This window comes from Microchirus variegatus (genome assembly GCF_963457635.1).
Source record: "Microchirus variegatus genome assembly, chromosome: 1".
NCBI classification, from domain to species: Eukaryota; Metazoa; Chordata; class Actinopteri; order Pleuronectiformes; family Soleidae; genus Microchirus; species Microchirus variegatus.
The window spans coordinates 41,920,815-41,945,270 of NC_139802.1; the positions used below are offsets into that span (position 1 = coordinate 41,920,815).

Consider the following 24,456-nt stretch of genomic DNA (forward strand, 5'->3'; position numbering starts at 1 on the left):
TTTTCCTTAAAAAAATAAGGACGTTTCTAAGTGACCCCAAACTTTTGACTGGTAATGTAGACGATGGTTTGAAACCAGGCCTAAAGTGTGGTTCCCTTCCTCTCCTGTCACGGTGTCTGCAGAGCTGACTGACGTTCAACCTTTACTGCAACACATCTAAGAGATGTTCTTGTTATAGATAAAAGCTGTGGATGTTATATATGTTATATATATTTTTAACGGGCTCTACAGACCACCATCTGTCATACCACAGCGTGTAAACGTCACTTCACGGTTATCTTGTTGACTGTATGTCGCACATGCACTGTGATATATATACTCGTAGACCTTTGTGTCGTGACCACAACTGTGAGTTTTTCCACAAACCCTGTTACGGCTTCTTGGACACATCACAGAGGCGAGGTTATAAAAAAATGTGTTTACACATCTGATCATTTCCTGCAAAAGAGCAAAAACAAATAGGTTTTACAGCTTTTTTCCGTTTGAATAAAGAGCTTCTCGTTAAATTAAAGTAAATTAGGGCGACGACGTGTGCGGCAGACGCCTGCCTGGACTGCGATCTTTCATCCTCATGTCGACGTGCGTCGTGTTACGTTTACGGAGTGCGAGCGGTTTCCGATCAAACGCCCTCTGTTCTGTTACAAGGCAGCTGTTGGGGAATGAACACGGCATGTTCAGCAACATCAGGATATCAGGATCTTCAAAAATACATTGATTTGATATGATACACTCTTAGAAATAAGGGTTCCAAAAGGGTCCTTCTACAAGGGCTGAGGTTCTACCTGGAACCATTTGCTTCTGAAAAACCCTTATCAAGGGTTCTTGGTAACACTCATGGTTCCAGTAAGAACCATTTGGATCCAGAGAACCCTTTAAAACCCCTTTCCTGAATAAAGGGTTTTAAAAGGGTTCTAGGTGGAACCCTCCAAAAGGGTTTCAAAAGCCAAAAAGGGTTCTCCTATGTGGACAAGCCGAAGAACCTTATATGGTTCGACTTGGCACTTCTATTTCTCAGAGTGTAAAGGATTTTCAAATCTGACTTGAGACAAAATGAACTTGTGAATGTTTTAATCCTGAGAAAGCGCAGACGAGACGATCCAGTTAGCAAGCGGGACCGGGTTTAATCAGAACATTTCAGGGAGAAGATGCTGTTCAGACCCCTTGTTGGAAGGGCTAGATCGGGGATGAAATCCCCTAGTGTGGAGCCAGCTTTACTCTCACCAGTGTTTAGAGGGGGTTTGGGGGGGTTTGGTCTAGTTTTTAAAGCGGACCTAGACCGGAAGTTCCAATTAACGCTGTTTTTTTAGTGTGTATCTCCGTCCTTACCATGTTTAAGAAGCCCTGAAGGTTCTAAACAAACAGTTCAACCACTGCTGAGAACGCTGTGTTTTATTGTAATCTCGGGCTCAGCGAGATCTCTGAAAAAACCCGGTCCGGTTACGTAAACACAGGTTCTCCGGAACAGCAGATCGTCCTGCTCCGGGCGCTAGTCCGGGCACATCCGGTTGCGTACATTGAACCGCAGAAGAAGAATAACGTCCGTTGTGGAGGTGTTTCACGAGCGACAGTGTCTTCTGACTCTGGGTCAAAGTCATAAAAGGGACTGCGGCGGGGAATCGTGAAGAAGCTATTTTTAAACACTGTTAAAACAATGTTTTGATAATGAGTCGCAGTGCATCCACCGTTCCAGAGGGGGGAGCTGCGCCTCTGAGAGCGGGTGTGCTGAACATGTCACTTCCGGGTACTGGCCAATCACAAGACAGTTGGGAAGCTTCTACGCTGGCTGGCCAATCACAACACACTCTGTCTTCTGGGTGTGAGAGTTGAGTCTGAAATATCGCGGCTGGGAAACAGCGTCAGAAAAGACAGATTTCTATCGGCTCGTTTACAGCAACTAGGAGGTTTTTGACCATAAAACCAAGTTAATGTATGTAAGTAGACCTCCATAACTAACATATATGTGCAACTATATGTGGTCTTCGTCGTCTCCTCAGTCCCATCTCCCAACGGTGAACAGAGAATCTATGAAGTCATGATACGTCCTTACATGTCACGGTCAGATCAAAGCCACGGGAAGAGGTGTTGCGGTGACCTGGAAACAGCAAAGATTTAAAAGAAGACCAAAATGCAACATCACGTGTGCCGTCTGCCGTTTTGCAGAGCGTACAAAAAGCACATGAAGGTCAAAATGCAGCCGTCCGCGGAAGAGGCGGAGAGGCAGGCCGACCTGTTCCTCGTGCGAGCGGTCATCCACGTCCTCAAGAAGACCGGCGCGGTCGACAAACTCTCCGACCAGGAGAAGGTCTTTCACATCTCCCGCCTGGTGACCCAAACCGTCATAGGGCTCATGGTCGCCGAGGGCCGCGTTCCGCACCTCGACGAGGCCAAGGCGATGGCCGCGGAGGTCGTCGGGGAGCTTCGGGAGAAGTTCGGCGACGAGCTGAAGCACAAGCTGCTGGAGCAGGGTCCCGTGGAGTCCGCGGTCGTTCCTTGCCTTCAGAGACACGCGGAGAAGATGTTTAAGAAGTCGCGTGAGCGTCCTCGGGAGGTCCACTGCAGAGCCTTGTATCTGGGTGTCCTTGTTGCTTTTGTCCTCTTGTCCTTCATAAGCATGGGTCTGTAGGCAAATATTTAGGATAGATGGAGGATCCCGTTCATCGATTGTTATACCAAGTACACTGTAAAACCTAAAAGGATAATTCAATGACTTAATTTACCCAACAATAAATACTTGAGCCACTTTAATCAGTTCTCGTGCTCAAATTTGTAGGTATACACTCTTAGAAATGAAAGTGCTAAGTAGAACCATATAAGGTTATTTGGCTTGTCCTCATTGGAGAACCCTTTTTGGCTCCAGGTGGAACCTTTCGGAGGGTTCCACCAAGAAACCCCTTATTCAGGTAAGGGTTTTTCAGAAGCAAATGGTTCCAGGTAGAACCTCGGCCCTTGTAGAAGTAGCCTTTTGGAACCCTTGTTTCTAAGAGGTAATGTCTGAATTCTGAAGTCATCAAAACCAGACACCGATGGACTTTTTCTGGCATGAAAAACTGACCTTGTCAGGACCAGCACCAGTCTTCATGGTGGACCAAAACCTGGTCCTAATGAGGTAGAACCTCATTTCTGAGCAGGCCCGTACTCTGCAGACCGAAGACGTCCTTCATTCTCGTCCTCATTCTTAAGATTTGACTGACGATTCGGTCAATGTTAGCGTTAGGCCTTAACTAGTTACTCACTTCTTCAGACATATGAGACTTGTTCACTCTCATAGACGTATGGGTTTATATTTCATTAAACTTTATATTTATTATCTTCTGTAACATTTTGGTGAGCTTTGATGTTGCTTCTTGGATTTTATCTGACATTTGCCTTTTGTCTTTATACTTTGTACAGTGACCTTGAGTGACCTGAAAGGCGTCTATATACGTTCAATGTATGTTTGTATGTTTTTGCCAGAGTTTGTTTGTCTGTTAGCAACAAAACTCACAGAAAAGTCACAGACGGATTTGGATGAAGTTTTCAGGAAATGTCCGCAATGGGACCAGGAACAAGTGATTCAATTTTGGGCGTGATCCGTAGGGGGTTGGGCTTCTGAGCCGCCTTGGTGGAGGTCTGTGCTCTCCGAGTGCTTTTCCAGTTTACTCTTTGAAGTTACTTTTCCGATGTTTAAAGCTGCTGTCGGAGATCTCGTGTTTTGGCTAACTTTTTGCTCGTTGCTGCCGTTACGGCGTGTTCCATTTGTGGTCGGAACTCGGAAATACAAACTACTTTTCAACCATCGTTGTCTGTTAGCAACATAACTCGAAAAGTCACAGACGGATTTGGATTTCAGGAAATGTCCGCAATGGGACCAGGAACAAGTGATTAAAATTTGAGCGTGATCCGTATGGGGTGGGGCTTCTGAGCTGCCTTGGCGGAGGTCTGTGCTCTCCGAGTGCTTTTCCAGTTTACTCTTTGAAGTTACTTTTCCGATGTTTAAAGCTGCTGTCGGAGATCTCGTCTTTTGGCTAACTTCTTGCTCGTTGCTGCCATTACGGCGTGTTCCGTTTGTAGTCGTAACTCGGAAATACAAACTACTTTTTTTACCATTGTTGTATCTCACTGACCTCCGCCGAGGAGGCTATGTTTTCGCCGGAGTTTGTTTGTCTGTTAGCACCATAACTCGAAAAGTTACAATTGGATTTAGATGAAATTTTCAGGAAACGTCCGCAATGGGACCAGGAACAAGTGATTGAATTTTGGGCCTGATCCGTAGGGGGTGGGGCTTCTGGTTTGCACTCTCCAAGTGCTTTTCCAATTTACTCTTTGAAATGACTTTCCGATGTTTAAAGCTGCTGTCGGAGATCTTTTCATTTGGCTAACTTCTTATTCGTTGCTGCCGTTATGGTGTGTTCCAAATTTTAGTCGGAACTCGGAAATACAAACTACTTTTTAGCCATTGTTGTCTCTCGTTGACCTCCGCCAAGGAGGTAATGTTTTTGATTACATTTTGGGGCGTGATCCGTAGACGCTATCACTATTTTTATCGCTACTTTTGTAGGCACTGAGCTGACTTGGCGGAGGTCTGCGCTCTCCGAGTGCTTTTCTATTTCTTAATTTGTGTATTTCTTGAGTGAGGAAACCATAAGTGTTTATGTGGTTTGCAAAAAATTATAAAACATAATATCTCGTGGGCCAAAAACAATTGTATGGTGGTCCAGATGTGAGCCACGGGCCTCGAGTTTGACACGTGTGGTTTTGGGCTGTCTGCAGTGTCCTAAGAAGTACAGCAGTCGCTCACTCTGGGTGTGTTTTTGCTGTTTGTGGGCGGGTCCTAGGGCTACAGAGGGCGGGAGGAGTGTGTGTGTAAATGTGCATGTGTGTGTGGACTGTCACTGTGGGACACTCAACACTCTTGAAGGTTCAGCCTTTGTGGATTTTACACACCGATTTGTTTCCACCAAGTTTTGTTTTGCTTGTGTGTGTGTGTGTTTGTGTGTGTGTGTGTGTCTGTGTGTGTGTGGAGGACTGAGGGTTGAGGATACACTTTAGCCTCATTACTCCACTCCACTCGACACAAACTGCAGTGGGTCGATCACCTGAGACTCTTCACCTGTGGAAGCGTCTGAAGATGCTCAGGGACATAAAGATCGAGGACCGTGTGCAGACTGATGTCAGCGCTCTGGAGCGCATGATCGGTGAGTGTGTTTGCACACACACACACACACACACACACACACACACACACACACACACACACACACACACTGATTTCTACATTATTATCTGCTTGAATTTAATTTATTTGTAATGTCCACAATTAAAATACACATAATAACAGCGCAGAGTGAAGTTGAGTTTAATTGTTTTATTTTCATGACTCAGGAAGATAAGAGATACAAACTGGAAATCTCTGTGTAAAAAAAAAAATATTATTTTGTTTTGTTTTGTTTTGTGTGTACTGTATATACTGTTTATATAAGATATCTTATATTAAAAAAATAAAGGTACATAAATACATTAAGCCACACTTTACATAAAAGACTCGATTTTAAAGTAAACAGTGGAAAAATGGCTAAAAATGGTAAAAATTAAATTAAACCAAACCAAAACACTTCCTGAATATTTCACTTAAATAAAAATACTTATATATATACATATATATATATGTATAATTTTTTGCATGTTCATATTTCATATTAAATTAGAAAATAATGTATTATGTAAATTAATTAAATTAAAGGCTTCAGTGAGTTTAGCACGTTAAAATGTGTCATTTACTAATTTTACAAACAAAAAATAGGATAATGTGTTTTATTATTATTATTATTATTTTTGATACTACTACTACTACTTATAATAATAATAATAATAATAATAAAAAAATAATAAACCACACAGTAAAAATTTAGCAATTTAATTATTGAACTTATTTAATTTGCACTTGTAGAATATATATCCATAAAAAAATAGCCATTGTTAAGGATATTTAATTATATTTAGTTTCATACACAAGTGCTACTCAATGTGCTAAACAATAAAAACAGACACAACAACAACAACAACAACAACAAAAAGATGAAAAACAATGGCGTAGTAAAATAAATAAATGAAGAAATATATAAAAAATAGAATCAGAGGGAGGTTTAAAATGCATAAGAGAATCTGTGTTATCTGTGAAATGAAGACGTTTATCTACAGGACTGATTTGATGCATTGATTTTTTATTTTCTAAACCCACATATGATTTATCAGTGATTTATCCAATATTCCTGTAATAATGAGAAATATGATGAAATACGTTATTCTTGCTTCTCAGGCCTGGTAAATACAGTCTGCTGTAGTTAAGCACCTTTTTCATGTCCTCATAAATAACACAATTTGATTTAAAAAAAAATTGTACGTTTCATCAAACGTGTGTTTTTCTGTTGGTCTCCAGGTAAAACATAAATGAATAGATTATATTCTGGATTATAGGCTGTGAGGGCAAAGATGTGTGTGTGTGTGTGTGTGTGTTCTGGACGTTAAAACAGAGACCACGCAATGAGTGATTACTGTAAGATGGAGATAAGGTGACCTATTTTCAAATTTTTTTACTAAAGCTACTTTCTTTTTGCCTGTGACCCTAAATATAAATATATATATTTTATTTTATTTTATTGATTCCAGGCCAATATTCTCTTTTATTTTTTAAATCCAGAATTCCTAGAAATAACACCACACATCTCCTCTTAAAACAGGAGCGTAAAACTGTATATAAAATAATAATTTTATTGTTATCCATCCAACCACCCATTATCCACCGCTTTATCCTTAATTATTTAATTGTGATTGTAAATATAAAAACATTCTTTTATATACAGTTTATATACCGTTTATATACAGGGTCTCCTGGCTGCTCACTGATCCAGTGAACTCAATACAAAATAGTCATAATAATAATAATAATAATAATAATAATAATAATAAATAAATAAAAATAACGTATAACTTTTAAATGAACTTTAAACATTTTTTTTAGATTCCATTCCAACTACATCATTTGTTTTTCTCCTTTTTTTCTAATTTTTATAAATATACTGAACATGAACATGAGTCAGATGCTGCTCCAAAATATTTCTCGCAAAACAATGTGTGCTCTTTATTTATTGTAAATATATATATTTTTGTTGTTGTTGATGTTGTTGTTTAAACCTAGGCCTGTAAAGTATATTAAAGTATATGATCATATATACAGTACTGTGCAGAAGTCTTAGTTCACCATTAGATTTGTTGTTTTAGCAATACTATATATACATACATATATATATGTATATATATATTGACAATAGAGGATCATTATTTCTATTTCTATGTGCTACTATTTAATTTAAAGAAATCTTATTACACCAGGTTTATTCAATACATTCACATGTTGCATGAGTTAAACTCATTCACAGCTCGCTAATATACACTACCGGTCAAAAGTTTGGGCTCACCTATACAATTTTGTTGTGTTTTCCATTAAGTCAGACTTTTATTCATCAAAAGAGTTGCAAAATGAATAGAAAATATAGTCTTAAGACATTGACAAGATTAGAAATAATGAGTTTTATTCAACATGCAACTGTTTTCAGCTGTGCTAACATCATTGCACAGGGGTTTTCTAATCATCCAATAGCCTTCTAACGCGATTAGCAAACACAATGTACCATTAGAACACTGGAAATAGGCCTCTATACACCTATGTACATATTCTATTAAAAACCAGACGTTTGCAGCTAGAATAGTCGTTTACCACATTAAGAATATATAGAGTGTATTTATGATTAATTTAATGTTATATTCATTGAAAAAAAAAGTGCTTTTCCTTCAAAAATAAGGACATTTCTAAGCGAGCCGCAACTTTTGACCGGTAGTGTATAAAGACCAGATTTAAGTCGCATCACTTCATTCCAAATTCCAATTTCCTCCTTCACTCTTCCCCATCTTTCCCTCCTCTTCCTCCTCCTCAGCAGGTCTGGACTCTCCTCCTGGCGCCGTCTGCGAAGGCTGCACGCGGATCATCTCCGACCGGTTCTTGCTGCGGGTCAACGAGTCGTCCTGGCACGAGGAGTGTCTGCAGTGCGCCGCGTGCCAGCGGCCGCTCACCGCCACCTGCTACAGCCGAGACACCAAACTCTACTGCAAGACTGACTACCAGCAGTAAGAGACACACACACGCACGCACGCACGCACGCACGCACGCACACACACACACACACACACACACACACACACACACACACACACACACACACACACACACACACACACACACACACACACACACACACACAATAATCCAGATTATGACATGTTTTTCCATTCTTTTGTTTTTACACCCTTAGGAAATAAAAGTGCTAAGTAAGTAGAACCATATAAGGTTCTTCGGCTTGTCCTCATAGGAGAACCCTTTTTGGCTCCAGGTAGAGCGTTTTTTTGAACGCAGTACTTAGAAATAAGGGTTCCAAAAGGGTTCTTCTACAAGGGCTGAGGTTCTACCTGGAACCATTTGCTTCCAGAGAACCCTTTAAAACCCCTTTCCTGAATAAAGGGTTTTAAAAGGGTTCTTAGTGGAACCCTCCAAAAAGTATCCAGATGGAACCTTTATAAAAAGGTTCTACCTGGAGCCAAAAAGGGTTCTCCTACTCTCTTAGAAATAAGGGTTCCAAAAGGGTTCTTCTACATGGGCTGAGGTTCTACCTGGAACCATTTGCGTCTGACAAAACGCATTTCCGAAGAAAGGGTTGTTCAAGGGTTCTTACTAACACTAATGGTTCCATTAAGAACCATTTTGATCCAGAGAACCCTTTAAAACCCCTTTCCTGAATTAAGGGTTTTGGCTCCAGGTAGAATCTTTTTCATAAAGGTTCCACTTGGAACCCCTTTTGGAGGGTTCCACCAAGAACCCTTTTAAAACCCTTTACCTTTTGCTTATTGGAATTAGCAAAAAGTAAAATATCTGATATGTCAGAATTCAAAAAAAAAATTTAAATGAAGGAAAAACAAAACAAAACCTATACATTTATACACCATTGTATAGTGTTCGTGTACAAATTTACTACAACTTCAAAGTAATAATGATATAAAATATATTACTATTACTATAGCGACTTTATTGTACTGTGTAAATCACACTAAAACAATTCCGTTTCCTGTCATAGTAACACACGGTCATTTCAAAATGAAACACACACATGTGGAGCTGTATTGTGAATTATAATGATGTAGTTTATTATGGAAATTAGAGTTAAAATGAAATCCTGGAATTTTAATTTACAACATAACTTTAAATTTAAAGGTGACCAGAATTGTGTGTGTGTGTGTGTGTAGATGGGGGCAGTGCTGTTGGGGGTCCTCCCCGCATCTGGGTGGTCTTCACTCGTCTATTGAGGATTTGTTTTTCTGTTTTTTTTTTTTTTTGCGTACAGTCTGGGCAGCGTGCTGACAGCCGGCCGTGTAACTGTCAGATAATCTCTGCTGGGTTTCTCTGTCTGCTTTTGCTTTTCTATTCTTTTGCTTTTCTTTAAAAAAAGGCCTTTGTGTAGTCCTGGAGCTTTGAACGCTTACCGCTGTGTCTCCAGTGTTTACTGCTGCACACACCGGACGTCTGCAGACGTCTGCATGGTCACCAGCGGCGGCAGAGACTGAGGAGGAGGAGGAGGAGGAGGAGGAGGAGAACAAGCACTGCAGCACTATTTTACAATATTAGATATTAGACAGTAACAGGCTCAACACGACGGCAACAACAGCAACAACACATAGGTCACCTAAGCAGTGTGTGTGTGTGTGTGTGTGTGTGTGTGTGTGTGTGTGTGTGTGTGTGTGTGTGTGTGTGTGTGTGTGTGTGTGTGTGTGTGAGTGTGTGAGTGTGTGTGTGATCTTGTCTTTCTATGCTTATGTGGCCCACCCCCTGGAAAAACACCTTTTTTGTGGGGACATTTTTCCTTGTGGGGACATTATGCCCGGTCCCTAACGTGGTCCCCACAACATGGTAAAGACATGTAGATGTGTGTGTGTGTGCATGTGTGTATGATCTTGTCTTTCTATGCTTTTGTGGACCATCCCCTGGGAAAACACCTTTTTTGTGGGGACATTTTTCCTTGTGGGGACATTATGCCCGGTCCCGAACGTGGTCCCCATAATGTGGTTAAGACATGTAGATGTGTGTGTGTGTGTGTGTGTGTGTGTGTGTGTGATTGTGTGTGTGATTGTGTGTGTGATTGTGTGTGTGTGTGTGTGTGTGTGTATGGTCTTGTCTTTCTGTGCCTGTGTGGACCATGCCCTGACAAAACACCTTTTTTGTGGGGACATTTTTCCGTGTGGGGACATTATGCCCAGTCCCGAACGTGGTCCCCATAATGTGGTAAAGACATATAGGTGTGTGTGTGTGTGTGTGTGTCTTTCTATGCTTTTGTGGACCATCCCCTGGCAAAACACCTCTTTTGTGGGGACATTTTCCCTTGTGAGGACATTGTGCCCGGTCCCTAACGTGGTCCCCACAATATGGTAAAGACATGTAGATGTGTGTGCATGTTCTTGTCTTTATATGCTTTTATGGACCACTCCCTGGCAAAACACCTTTGTTATGGGGACATTTTCCCTTGTGAGGACATTGTGCCCGGTCCCTAACGTGGTCCCCACAATATGGTAAAGACATGTAGATGTGTGTGCATGTTCTTGTCTTTATATGCTTTTATGGACCACTCCCTGGCAAAACACCTTTGTTATGGGGACATTTTTCCTTGTGAGGACATTGTGCCCGGTCCTGAATATGATCCCCACAATCTGGTAAAGATATGTTGATTTGTGCGTGTATGTGTATGTGTGTGTGTACGATCTCGTCTTTATATGCTTGTGTGGACCACCACCTGACAAAACACCTTTGTTATGAGGACATTTTTCCTTGTGGGGACATTATGCCCAGTCCCGAACGTGGTCCCCACAATGTCCTGGAAAATATCTAGCAGTTTTGTTGGGTTGCCGTTAAATCAATAGATCATCATTCACGACCTGGAACATCAAGGGAATATTATTTATGTGTTGTTAATCCGAAATAAGCTTGGATATATGGGGATAAAAATGTAACTTGGGTGTACGGCAAGTGGAAATAAGTGTTCAAACCCTTCACATGACTCTTTCTCGACTTTTTCGTGGCTTTAGAATCAAAGCGTACGTTACCCACTACAGCGGGAGACGACCAAAGCCTGTACTCGGAGCCGGGTAGCTATGATGACCCTGCCCACGTTGAGGAGGTTCTATGAAGTCACGGAAAAAACGACGTGAGGCTGGAAGCGTGTAATGGAAAAGTGCCAATAGCGCTGCCTCTTTGCACTCCATCATTAAACAAAGAGCTATGTGGCTAATGTCATTGTAAAAGTGGGCAGGTTTTATGTCTGCAGAAACCAGAGGAGCTGAGCTGCTCAGCATTAATCAAAGCAGAGACCCCAGCAGGTGAGGATCCAGGAGTAAATCCTGGACCCAGACACAGCAGGCTCTTGACTTACTCCACCCCCACAGAGTGTGTGGTGGGGGGGGGGGGGGTGGTTAACAAAGTCAACCCCCTCAAAGGAGCAACACAGAGACCAGCAGGAGCTCCTTAAAGCCCTGCTCTGTTTTGATACCTCAGCTGATCGACGGCCAAGCAGAGCAAAGGAAAAACATGCCTTGGTGGAAAAAAACGCGCAGATTAGGTTTCATCGCCTCGCTGGACTCCGTCGTCCGGCCGCAGTGATTTATGCCTCGGGGTCCTTGTGACCCTGCGCTGACTTCAAAGACGGGCAGAGCAGTGTGTGGACACGTAGAGTCGTTTTCAGAGTCGGCTACTGTCTGAGGAAAACATCTGCTTCCCGGTCGAGACGACGACAAGTGAAGGAAGTTGTTAATATGGTGCAAGAGGAGCGTGAACAAGAATATTTAACTCTTAGAACAAATTACAGAAAAAGGTGTTAACCCACCACCCAAAAGCGCTTGGAAATGAATAATTAATGAGATTAAATGAATGGAAATAATTACTTAATTACTTAAATCGAGTAAATGGGTCATGGATATGGATGAAACTTGAGGGATAATTACAACGCTGCCACCACCACCTCCCTGGGTTTTTGGTGATAGGTTTTGTAGAAATTCTCTGCTACTGCCAGCAAGGTTTTATTTTCTTTGCAAAGAAAAGGTCAATCTACACACGAGTGGTTCAAGATGACGAAAGACCCAGAGCGTGGCGAGACCTAAACATTTATACCTGAGTACGACCCCTTTCAGATCCCTTTTGTCTGTTGAAGGGGTCTGCCCCTCCAGGCCGTGTTTTCACACCCCCTTTTATCTACTGCAGGTATGGGGGCCAACTCCCACAGAGGGACAGAGGAGAACAATGAATGAATAACCAAAATCAAGCAGAAGACAATTAAAAAAACAGACAATACAAAAATAACTGGAAAAACTGAAAATGCAAAATAGAAAAATAGAAAAAACAGAAATACTTTTACTGAACTCTATGTCCGGGAGCAGACCATGACAATATCACAGTTGAAAAACTCAATTCCAAATGATATTTTTACCACTGTCTGAGCACTGAGAGCCGCCGCTGTAAAAACGTCTCGGAAACGTGAAGGCGGCTTTTATGCCGCAGCCTCTTAATGGGCCTGGGGATCAAACAGTGAGACACTGCAGCAGAGCCAAACCGCCGAGCCACCGGGGCGGGAGGCACAGAATTAGGGTTCTGTCACAAGGGCCATAACCGTTGGGTTTTTAGACGGGAACGTCAGAGGAGTTTGTTGAATTAATTATTTTTATTACCAGAGGCGAGCCAGGGGACAAATGGGAACCAGATTCTGCCATTTGTCCCAATAGTGGTTCATATGAGACAGTCAGACGGACACAGGCAGACAAACATTAGGTTTTGCGCTGTTTACATGTGGATAAAATGTCCATGCGATATAAAACTTTTGCGTATTCACCTACACATTTTCATTTTGTGTGGACAGTCCCTAATATAACTAGAAAACCACTCAGATTGTCCAACGACAATCGTCTGGAGAACCAGGAGTCATGAGAGTAAAGCAAATAAAGACGAAAGAACATTTCCCAAAATGTCACTCAAAAAGAACCCTACAACTGTCAATAGTCTCGTGCGATTTGCATTTTTTCTCTTTCATAGTCTTGACTGTGTGTTACTTGGCATTTGCTTTGCTTCTGCCGTGTTGCCAAGAGAAGACAATTCCACCTTCGTCTCCCTCCTTCTCCTCTGCTGAGGTGGTGGAAATACACAAACACAACCTCGCCTTTTCAGTAATGGGAAGTCAGCATGGTATGCGCTGTGCAAAAGTCTTATTGGATGTGTTGTTTTGGCAATGCAATAATAATGACCATATATGATTATTTCCCAGTCTCTTTGTTAAAATACAGCCAGAAGTACAGGAAGTATGCATACAGTATTAAATTATAGCACCTGTGTTTGTCCTACTAGTTGTCGAAAAGAGCTGTAGTGATCCTTCGATGTACATGTCGTATAAGTTTAACTTACTGAATGCTTAAAAGTTAATATATAACACAAGCTTTCAATCGTATCATTCAAAGAGGTTGTTCTCCCTGTTGCCAATATGTTCTATCGGATATTGACCCCATTGCTTTTGGGTTCCCATCGCTTGGAGCACACTTTTACTTTTATGACGAAGAGACGAGTTGTCTGACATATTGTCTGATTCATGTGTTGTCTTGTACGTCTATAGGTCTATACGTCTATCTATTTGAGCTCCTGCTGACCAATCACAGGTCACTAAACCCTGTGATCTGATCGTTCAAAGCCTCCTGAGATGTTACGGATTTACCTGTGAGGCCAAAGGAGGTGCAGAGATGTTCTCCTTCACATCAATTGATTTACACATTATATAATTATTGATCAATAATGCCACAAAAAATCCTGTGTACATATTGTAATGGAAAAGAAACCCAAGATGTGAGCCTAACCCAAGATAACAGGTCCTTTTGTGCATTCCAATTTGGACGTCTAGACTCAACTTGCACCAAACTACAACATCCTGCAGGATACCTCTGGGGGGTGGTGGTGGTGTTGGCCGCGATACCTGCTGTAGACAAAGGGGTGTGAAAGCACGGCCTGGAGGGGCAGACCCCTTCAACAGACAAAGGGATGTTCATACCTAAGGTGTTCCTTAGGTATGAAAGTTTAGCTCTCGCCACGCTCTGGAACCAGAAGAAACTCCAGAAGGAGAATAAATAAAAGCAGCGTGTGATTGATTGCTGTGGTTATTTCTCTGCTAACAAACATTTTGAGGTGCGTCCCCCAGAGAATCTCCAGGCTTTCTTCTGACTTCTTGAGCTTTGGCTGAGCAAACAGCACATCCCCACTCCTCGAATCCTGCTTTTATGTCCATCTACCTCCTTCACAACCATCTATTAATTACACCTACTAATTAAAACTCCAACAAGCTGCCAGTCCCTGGCCGACCCCCCCATTCTCTTCCTTTAGGTCACCCGGCTCCCCGAGGAGCTAGAGCAAACAGGAGCACAGCGAAGTAACACACACAGTCTGTTTTTATGGCTTCATCCTTTCTTTACTCCTCTTATCCTCTTTAATCCCGTACCTCTTTATGGTCGGTAATCCATTGGAGCAGTGTGGAAGCATAGGGCGCAGGGCCAGGGCCAAGGGGGGGTCAAGGAGGCTCTTCTAAAGAGGCTGCCCCCCCCCCAGCAGTGGTGGTCCAGGTCCTCAATGAAACGAACTGCTCAGCAGTGGTCGGGGACAAAAGCTTACTTACACGGAAAGCTGCGCCAAACAAGGTTTTTTTCTTTTCTAAAAACACCACTAGACTTTAAGTCCACAGACTCACAAAGGAGGAGTTCATTGAAGTCTAAACAGGCTCACCAGTTGCTCTCGCAGTGTTCCGTAGACCCCACAGTTAGACAGAACCAACAGCAGAATCTGTTTGTTTTTAAAGGATCAGCATGTGTATAACTGATATTCGGTACGTGGGCTATAATTATAGGTTGTTTTAAAAATTTGTTCTGATGAAGTTTCTGTCTTTTCCACCTCAACTGTGTTGGACAGTGTATTCTGAAGGGCCGTCACTTTTTTCCTAAGATCCAGTATGATAATAATAATAATAATACATCAGATTTATAATCAATTCATAATCATTTAAGAGAGAATTTTGACAATGGACATTTGAGACAAAAAAAACAAACAATTTATGTTATAGGAACTTTCTTTAAGTCCCCACAACATGAGTAATATCTGCACACACACAGTGAGAAACATCCGAGTGCAAAGATGACGTCACAGCACGTGCAGTAGTTTCCACATGTAGTTCTTTCTACTGTCTGACGAGATCAATGACGGACTTCTTGGGAATATACAGAGACTTCAAACACATTACAGTAAATGACCAGATGTGTCGTGAAGCGAAGGAGGAAAGGATTAGAACGGCAGCTGCCAAGTTACACTCATATAATGAGCAACTCATCTCCCATATATTGAATTTCCTTATATGAAATATGTGGACTAAGTATATATATACATATATATTTTCACAGTTTGCATAAATGGATCATCTATATTTTTTGAGCCTATACTGCACATATTCATACAGTCAGAAGATGGATATATTGTTTGTGATAGTTACCATAATGATATGTTACCACGTAGGGTAATTATAGACAGTAAAAATATCAATAAAATGAAATATAAAATGACAAAAAGTAATATGTTACAAAAAACATGAAAAAAGTTCACAATAATATACAATACAATACAATATATTTATATATGGGCTATAATGATGCAATGTGTTTTAAAACTTAATGATAATGGTAATGGTACAGGAGATACAGTATAAACATACATATACAGCTACTGATAGTAGATATAGTAAAATCTCTAGGATTCTTTTTAATAATTAGAAAATCAAACAGACAAAGAAAGATCAACGGGGCAAACCATTCAAGCATCTTGAATTTGTCAAAGTCCTTCAGACGCGGCGCATACATCACTTCACTAAAGTTCCCTCCTCTAATAGTGCCCACTTCCCTTTCTGAAGATCATTAGTTGGTTGCGGGGAGTGGTCGGAAAACTGTCCCTATTCTTTCCGTCTGAATGGTTAGAACAGACCCCGTGTGGGCCATTACGACATCAAACGGTCTTTCTCGGGGGGCAGAGGAACTGGAAGGGGTTAAGAACGTGACTCGTTAATCTCGCCTGAACACATCTGGCGGCTGTTTTGCTATCTGGATTTTGCCCACGCGGGGGTGACGTTACGGCACACAGCAATGACATGTAGTGTGAAAGAGTTGGCCTGAAGAGTTGTACGTGGATTTATCTTGTTGTTGTTCAGGGTAAGGGGTAGTTCAGGTTGTTTTTAAAGTGTGTTGTCATTTTATTTATTGCATGCGCCCTCAGCCTGTCATCCTGACCATGAACTGTTTTGCACACTTACAGTATCTGCCCCCGGTACACTTTCCAGCATGCTTTTTGGACTATTCCCGGTCTGATTGATCATTGCAGAGCGACATTAGATCGTTCTGATTAGAGAAGGGCGAATGTCCGCACAAATGCGTCATTTGTATTTATGTCCTTTTGACTCGCTAACCAAGTTTAGATGTTTTTCCAAAACAAGTTCTTTGTAGACCAATAGTGACATGAGTATGAAATTAAATGGGTTTTAATAATTTGGTACCTAAGAAATCTCAAATGGCACAGATGGTGCCAAACTGTGCCAAAAGAGAGAACGCCTTAGACATCTATTTACTAAAACCTCTGTAATTTTACTTTGCTTCATTTCAGCAGCATCAGACTTTTGCACAGCTCATGTCCACATGTTGTTACATGACCTCCATGTGTTTTAAGCTCCTACTGCATATTTTAAAGGTGATATTTGCTTTAAAATACAATATTTTTTTAGGCGAGAAAAAAAAATCCATGTGTTCCATGTACATTTACTCTGACACGGTGGCATCTACAGTGAAACATACATGTCTCATGGAATCTCACAAGTATTATCTTTATTTTGATACCAAGATAATCCACATAGAGCTTGTAACTGCAGAGATTTACTCTATTTAGTTTGGGCATATAATTTTCGAAAAAGAGGGTCAAGGAAGAAGAGGTTAAGCTTTATTACTTTGCCAAATTTTGTAGCATTTTTTTTTATAATGTTCTGTACTTCAGGCTGATAGTAGCTCAGTGGTAGAGTGAGTCAACTTTCAACTGGAAGGTTGTGGGATGATTCCCAGCTCCGCTAGCGTACATGCTGATGTGTCCTTGGGCACAGTCTTGCATTCCACATGTGCATACTCAGTTTCATATTCCATTCCAGTAGTAGCAGTTTCTCACCAGGAGTTTGCGCCTACTGAATGAACCATATGTTGTGCAGATAATGTGTACCAGTGGCCTTTCTCACATAACCTCAAGCAAGTTTTTCCATGGTTACTGACTTCTTTGTTGTCTCTTTTGCCCAAAACAAGAGTGACATCAGTTGCATGGATTAAATTTAGAGGTGTGCTCGTTGTTGTCCGCAAATGTTCTGCATGGACAACCATGGAAATGGCAAGATTTATGAAATTTACATCAAATGATCACCCGGCCCTTAGCGATGCTGTGGTAAGCATCGCAAATCTAAGACGGGTCAGTAAGACGGCAGTGTGGCTGCTCGAATCCTGGGACGAAACATGAGACATACTGTTATACAGTTGCATAAATAGATGTGTACATATGATCAATGAACCTCTTCAGGCTTTTTTTCAGGACAGCACACGCCACAACGTTCACACTCCTCTCTCCATCCGTGTTTCCTCAGGTTGTTTTCCTCAAAGTGCAGCAGCTGTTTGGGGAAGATAGCGCCCACCGAGTTGGTGATGCGAGTTCAGGACAGCGTTTACCACCTGCTCTGCTTCTGCTGCTGCATGTGTGAGCGACAGCTCTGCAAAGGAGACCAGTTTGTCCTGAAAGCCGGTCGGCTGCTTTGCAAGGACGACTACGAGCGGGAGAGGGAGCTGCTCAGCTCGGACAACTTGAACTCGGGTAATATCACGAATTCAAGTTCAATGAAGCTGGCGTACTTTAACTTCCTCAGCGTGTCTTCAAACTTGACGTAAAAGACCGTTGAGAGACTTTTTGCTGGTAGTGTCGCTGGTAGTGTTGCCCCATAGAAAGGGAATTGCCCATGCATCTTGAGTCATCCTGTAAGGATGCTCACCCATAAATACTGAGTTAAGAAACACATCTGATTTGAATTTACAGGGACTTTAAGCCCTAACCCCTGAGCAGATGTCTACAGTCTCTGCCCTGGGAACACTGCAAAGGTTCTTAGTTCCTGCCTTCTGTAGAAATCTTTACATTGAACCTGACCTCACAAACTCATTGCTTCTTTGTGTCTGTGACAGATAACAGTGACGACGAGGACACGAACGTGGCATCGGGGAAGTGTCCCGCAGCAGGCAAAGGCAGCTGCGACGGCAAAGACGCTTGCCGTTCCAAACGGCCTCGCACCATCCTCTCGACGCAGCAGAGGAGAGCCTTCAAGGCCTCCTTCGAGGTTTCCTCCAAACCCTGCAGAAAGGTGAGGGCGGAGATGTTTTACTTCCATATTCGGGGGGTGGGCGATACAATAAGAATAAATGAGTCCTTTATCAGTCCGGCAGGGGAAATTCCTTCTCTGCATTTAACCCTAAGAAGATATATCTTGCCCACCTATGCTTCCATATCACCTATTAAGCCTTTACTATTGATTTCAGACCTAAGTTTTGGAATTCAAACCAGGGTTCCAACACCTTGGTTGACATCAAATTCAAGGACTTTCCAGAACCAATTCCCTCACAATCAAGGACACAATGTGCTGACAGTCTAAGATGGGAGGGCAACCTGTAAGAGCGTCTTCGTCCCTTGGCGTTCACTTATTGGTTTGCGATTTCTTTGGGCGAGACAGAGCTCTTGGAATTTCCGTTTCCCAGACATCACGTCATTTCTCTTGCTTAACGTTACTCGTTCAGCATCTGCACATTGTACGGTGCCTACAACGCCGCTAATAATCACAACTGGACGTATTTTCTTTGCAGTCCTACGTACATCAAGTAATGCAGGGCAGTAGGTGGTATCGTCACTTTGGATGACCCGTGTATATTTAGGGTGGATTTCACAGACGCGTGGGAACACTGTTACACAGACTAAAGAGGAGGTTGGTACGCTGGCATTAATCCAGACTGTTGTGGTGAAGAGGCGAAAAAGCCGCGGTGTGAGGGTTGGAACGTACTCTGGACTGGTAAATTAAGAGTTTGTGAGGTTTGAGCAGCGACCGAAAGAATGAGATCACGGTTCAAACGGGCAAAAATTGGTTTAATCCAAAGAATGCTTCAAAATCTGGTATTAACAGCCAACCTCAGTGATCTGATCGCATCAGTGGTGTAGTGTGGACTACTGTAGTGAGTACACGGTCATGTGATGATGTCCTATACAATTTCAAGGTCATTTTAAGTTGCAGACAAAGGGATTATCACAATTTACAATCCACAGACATACAGTACATAACCGGCATATACCTCCTTGTTTGAATAAGTCACTGTCTTTCTATCTAAAGAAAAAGCTAACTATAGCTAAAATCACAGTTCATCTATTGCACCAGTTTGTAAATGAATTGAAGACCTAATGGGTTGCACTTTGGACACTATTTGTAACATTGTGTGATTTGTGAAGATGTAATACTGCAGGTCTGGTGGAATGTCCACTCATGTGGAAAACAATCGGGGCAGTATAAGGATCAGATATATTCACTCTGTCAGGTCCTGAGATATATTGCTGGATCTCCGTGGATTTAAGTGTGCAGTGAATATTTAAACCTTGAAACCAGCGCTGTTAATTTTTCAAGCGCTTTTCCTTGCTAACATGGTCGTTGTAAGCAAACCGAGTGACATGACGCCCAACACTCCATGAATGTCTGGTTACACCATAACTACAGTATCTGCCATGTGACTGATCTGCAGAGCCGTTTCTTGCTATATGCGGACTATGCAGCTGCACCAGGGGGCCCCCCAAACTGCAAGTTCAGACTCATATTTTATTATATTTAAAAAAAACATATACAAATGTTTGTGGGTTAATCAGGTAAAAATCCCCTTTGGTTTGGGCTGTCATGTGGTAAGTTACGTCTGCCCAAGTCTGACAGGATGATTGACAGCCGCCCACCTTCCACTGACGTGATGAGAATAACAGGACACTAATTACAATGTCATCAAAACGGAACGTATGCGTCTGGAGAGACGCGCGAAATTTTGAAAAAATAGGGGGCCCCCCCCCCAAATAGTATCTCGCACATAGGGCCCCCCAAACAGCTAGAAACGGCCCTGCTGATCTGATGACTCATTTGCTGTGACTTGCAGGTGAGAGAGACTCTGGCTGCAGAGACGGGACTCAGTGTTCGCGTGGTCCAGGTCTGGTTCCAGAACCAACGGGCAAAGGTCAGTGCAGCAGCAGTAGACAACGACAATTGACATACTATAAATATAAATAAAAACTGAACGTTACGCACTGGACCTTTAAAGGGTCAAGCACTTCTTGACCTCCCTACCCTGAGTTTTTTTTCCTCCTGATATCACTTTTATACATTTATACATCACAGCTTAGAACAAAAATCCCATGTACATTTTCCAGGCCCAGTCATTAACCACATTCTGGATCCACCACTGGGTCCGGGCCAAAGTTTTTGGTGTGGATTTACTCTGTGTAAGATGGAAACCACTTTCTCCCACTGTGACTGGTGGAACATAATACAGGCCCATCTGTCCCTTCCCTCAAACCCTTTTTTAGTTTTATTCTTTTTGCTGTAGAGATGTATCATTTCGTTTTTGAACAAAAGCTATGTGGAAATATACCTTTTACGTCAATCGAACACGGGCGAATTGCTCGTTCCGCTTTAGAAACGTGTCATTTAGAGAAGGTTAACGCGCACTTTTCCACCCCCCCCCCCCTCCCGCATTTGTTTGTCTGTTTGTTTTGCTTGTGTCGTTCAGCTACCGAGCTGTATACTGTGTTTATCTGCAGATGAAGAAGTTAGCCCGCAGACAGCAGCAACAGCAGGAGCAGCACGGCAGCCAAAGGCTAGGCCAAGGTGAGGATTCATCATCTCCCACGTCCAAATTTCCAGCTAACGCCGATAATTATCCGTAACATGTAAATCTGACTGTTAAAGGACTTTTTAAACACCGAAGTCTAGGGAACGATATACAGAGAGGAGTCGCTCGGCAAACACTCGCTCAGTTTTGTTAGCTTTAGCGCTAGGCTCATGCTCTGAAGCCACGGGTTAGACATCGCTGCTGGTAAACAGGACTTGTCGTTTTATTCAGACAGCGCGGCTGTAAAGTGTTAGCCGCGATTTTTCCGGCGCAGCTGATACGAGCAGACAGTTTAGATAAGTGTCTCAGGGCTTTTGGCAGACGCCGCCTCGATCTGCTGAGGGACTTCCAGTGTGTCAATATTGGCAGAGCGGCCAGGTTTATTATAGTGGAAGCTGCTGCTGCTGCTGCTGCTGTTAAATCAAATGAGCAAAGCAAACCAACAAACGGAGGATGTTTGACGATGATGTTAAGATGAGATAGAGCCGCTCAAATGACTGGTGAAGCGACTTTAAAAAATCAGTTATAACATTATATTTGCATGCAATATTATACCTATATTTTAATTTGAAAAAGAGATCGTGCTTCCATGGTGAAATTTCTTGCGTTACAGACAAATGCTAAAGCGTTTTTGGCACATTTGGCATTTGTAGAACTATATACAAGGACAGAGAACGCTCACAGCTGAAGGTTGGATCCAGTAAGTGGGCTCATTCTGTCCAGAATGCAGCATTGGCACTGCTTAATTCTCCAATTTTACAATTTCCAATTCTATCTGTGCAAAAAATGATGCCGTAACTTTCAGTGAAAGTGTATTTATGCGCATAGTGATTTATTGTGAAAGCAGTACCCTACACTCTTAGAAATCAGGGTTCCAAAAGGGTCCTTCTACAAGGGCTGAGGTTCTACCTGGAACCATTTGCTTCTGGAAAAACCCTTTCCCCGAAGAAAGGGTTTTTCAAGGGTTCTTGGTAACACTAATGGTTCCGCTAAGATCCATTTTGATCCAGAGAACCCTTTAAAACCTCTTTCCTGAATGAAAAGGTTTTAAAAGAGTTCTTGATGGAACCCTCCAAAAGGGTTCCAGCTAGAAAGGTTCTACCTGGAGCCAAAAAGGGTTCTCCTATGAGGACAAACTGAAGAACCTTATATGGTTCTACTCTTCTAGCAAGAGTTTCATGGATGACCCACCTGAACTGACTTTAACTGCTTATGTTCACAAGCTCATACTCTTAGAAATGAAAGTGCTATGTAGAACCATATAAGGTTCTTCGGCTTGTCCTCATAGGAGAACCCTTTTTGGCTCCAGGTAGAACCTTTCTAGCTGGAACCATTTTGGAGGGTTCCACCAAGAACCCTTTTAAAACTCTTTATTCAGGAAAGGGGTTTTAAAGGGTTCTATGGTTCTAACACTAATGGTTCTTACTGGAACCATTAACCAAGAACCCTTGAACAACCCTTTCTTCGGAAATATGTTTTTTCAGAAGCAAATGGTTCCAGGTAGAACCTCAGCCCTTGTAGGAGGACCCTTTTGGAACCCTTATTTCTAAGAGAGTAGGAGAACCCTTTTTGGCTCCAGGTGGAATCTTTTCATAAAAGTTCCACTAAGAACCCTTATAAAACCCTTTATTCAGGAAAGGGGTTTATAAGGGTTCTCTGGATCAAAATGGTTCTTACTGGAGCCATTAGTGTTACAAAGAACCCTTGAAAAACCCTTTCTTCGGGGAAAGGGTTTTTCAGAAGCAAATGGTTCCAGGTAGAACCTCAACCCTTGTAGAATGACCCCTTTGGAACCCTTATGTCTAACAGTGTAAACATTCCCGTGGTGATTGTGGACTATCGTCAGTCAAACTACACGACGTTACACAAAGTGATGAAGTGCGACTGTTGTTCTTCTCGCCGACCGTTACAGAGGAAACATCAGGCTGTATGAAAGGCTCCATGCTCCACTCCTACTCAGGACCTCTACCTCCACACCAGCATCAGCAGCAGCACCAGCAGCAGCACCTGGTGACCATGGAGCACAACAGTTACAACACTGATGCTTTCCAGCAGGGCCTCACACCGCCACAGATGCCAGGAGACCACATGAACCCCTACGGTGAGCATCTCACTCCATAGCTGCTGTACCTGAACATGAAGAACAGTGCGTGTCCATCAGGAAGCTGACACTAGAGCTACTTCCCCTTGTCTTTTTCCAGGCACCGATTCCTTTATCCACGACATTGACAGTGAAGCCTCTCTGACCAGTCTGAGCGACTGTTTCCTGACCACTACAGACGTAGGATCCTTCCAAGCTCGCACGGGAAACCCCATCGATCGCCTGCACTCCATGCAGAGCTCCTACTTTGCCTCCTGAGACTCTGGCACTGTTATCCGTCTCATTACAACCGCCGTCCAGGACACATCAGTGCAGTCACACCATACAGTGGGTAAAGTGTATGGTGTGACCTGACATGAATCAGTGAAGAGGGAACTTAACTATCCCTCGAAACAACAACTCAAGATTCACGCCCGTCTCTGAACGAGAGGTCTGTCGTACACTGTTCTGTTCTTCGGAAACATCGAGTGTTGCATATTCACTTGGGCAACAATTTATTTATTCCCCTACATTGTCCTGATACGCAATAAATAAAATAATTATTACTTATTTAAAAATGACAATATAACCCCGACACGCAGTAATCGCTGATATTTATCATCGTATTTGTGTTTACACTGGTATCACTTTATTATTTATTTGTTTTTGATTGCAATTTCATTTGTTGAACTACACTTTGTATTATCTAAATGTAATATTAATGTTACACTGTGGAATTAAACTGCTGAGTTGATGATGATGATGATTTCAGAAGAAACGATGGTGTGGTTAACCTCATTACAGTTTATCCTGAAGGGAACGTAGGAAAATTAAAGGTACCGTATGCAACACTCTGTTAAGTGAAGTATAACTTTAAACTTACAAATATTACCTGTATATACACAATACGTAGCAGCGTACTGATGTCTTGAGCAGATTGAGCCTCCAGAAGTTGCATTAGTGTACCATCGCAAATGGTAGATCCTGTAAATATTCTGTCTTTAGATCAGATTTTCACAAAACAGGCACATTTGAGCTGTCTCCTTGTTGGTGCTATTGGTGACTAGGGGATAGAATGTTGGACGCAAAGTCTCAAAATACAGATAACGTTACAGTTTTATTCATCTCGGGTTACAATATTTTCTTGTTTTCAGCGTAAATAACAACGCTAACGCTCGATAGTTATGCTACGGTACAGCTGCTAGGCTCCAGATACAGACTAGTAAAGTAAATGAGTCCGGATGACCATCGTGGAAGAAGACCGA

The 24,456-nt window shown here is 42.2% G+C and overlaps 1 protein-coding gene across 1 annotated transcript; it reads left to right on the forward strand.

Annotated features, from left to right (window-relative positions):
• Positions 1 to 2,125: 2,125 nt before the first annotated feature.
• On the forward strand, positions 2,126 to 23,470 carry LOC310943012 (LIM homeobox transcription factor 1-beta-like; the record flags this gene model as incomplete). Its single annotated transcript, XM_083908490.1, has 9 exons — positions 2,126 to 2,531; positions 5,064 to 5,174; positions 7,971 to 8,160; positions 17,805 to 18,028; positions 18,391 to 18,566; positions 20,380 to 20,457; positions 21,041 to 21,107; positions 23,024 to 23,212; positions 23,313 to 23,470. 9 exons carry the CDS (start codon positions 2,126 to 2,128, stop codon positions 23,468 to 23,470), a joined length of 1,599 nt encoding a protein of 532 aa, XP_083764616.1.
• Between the last annotated feature and the right edge of the window lie 986 nt (positions 23,471 to 24,456).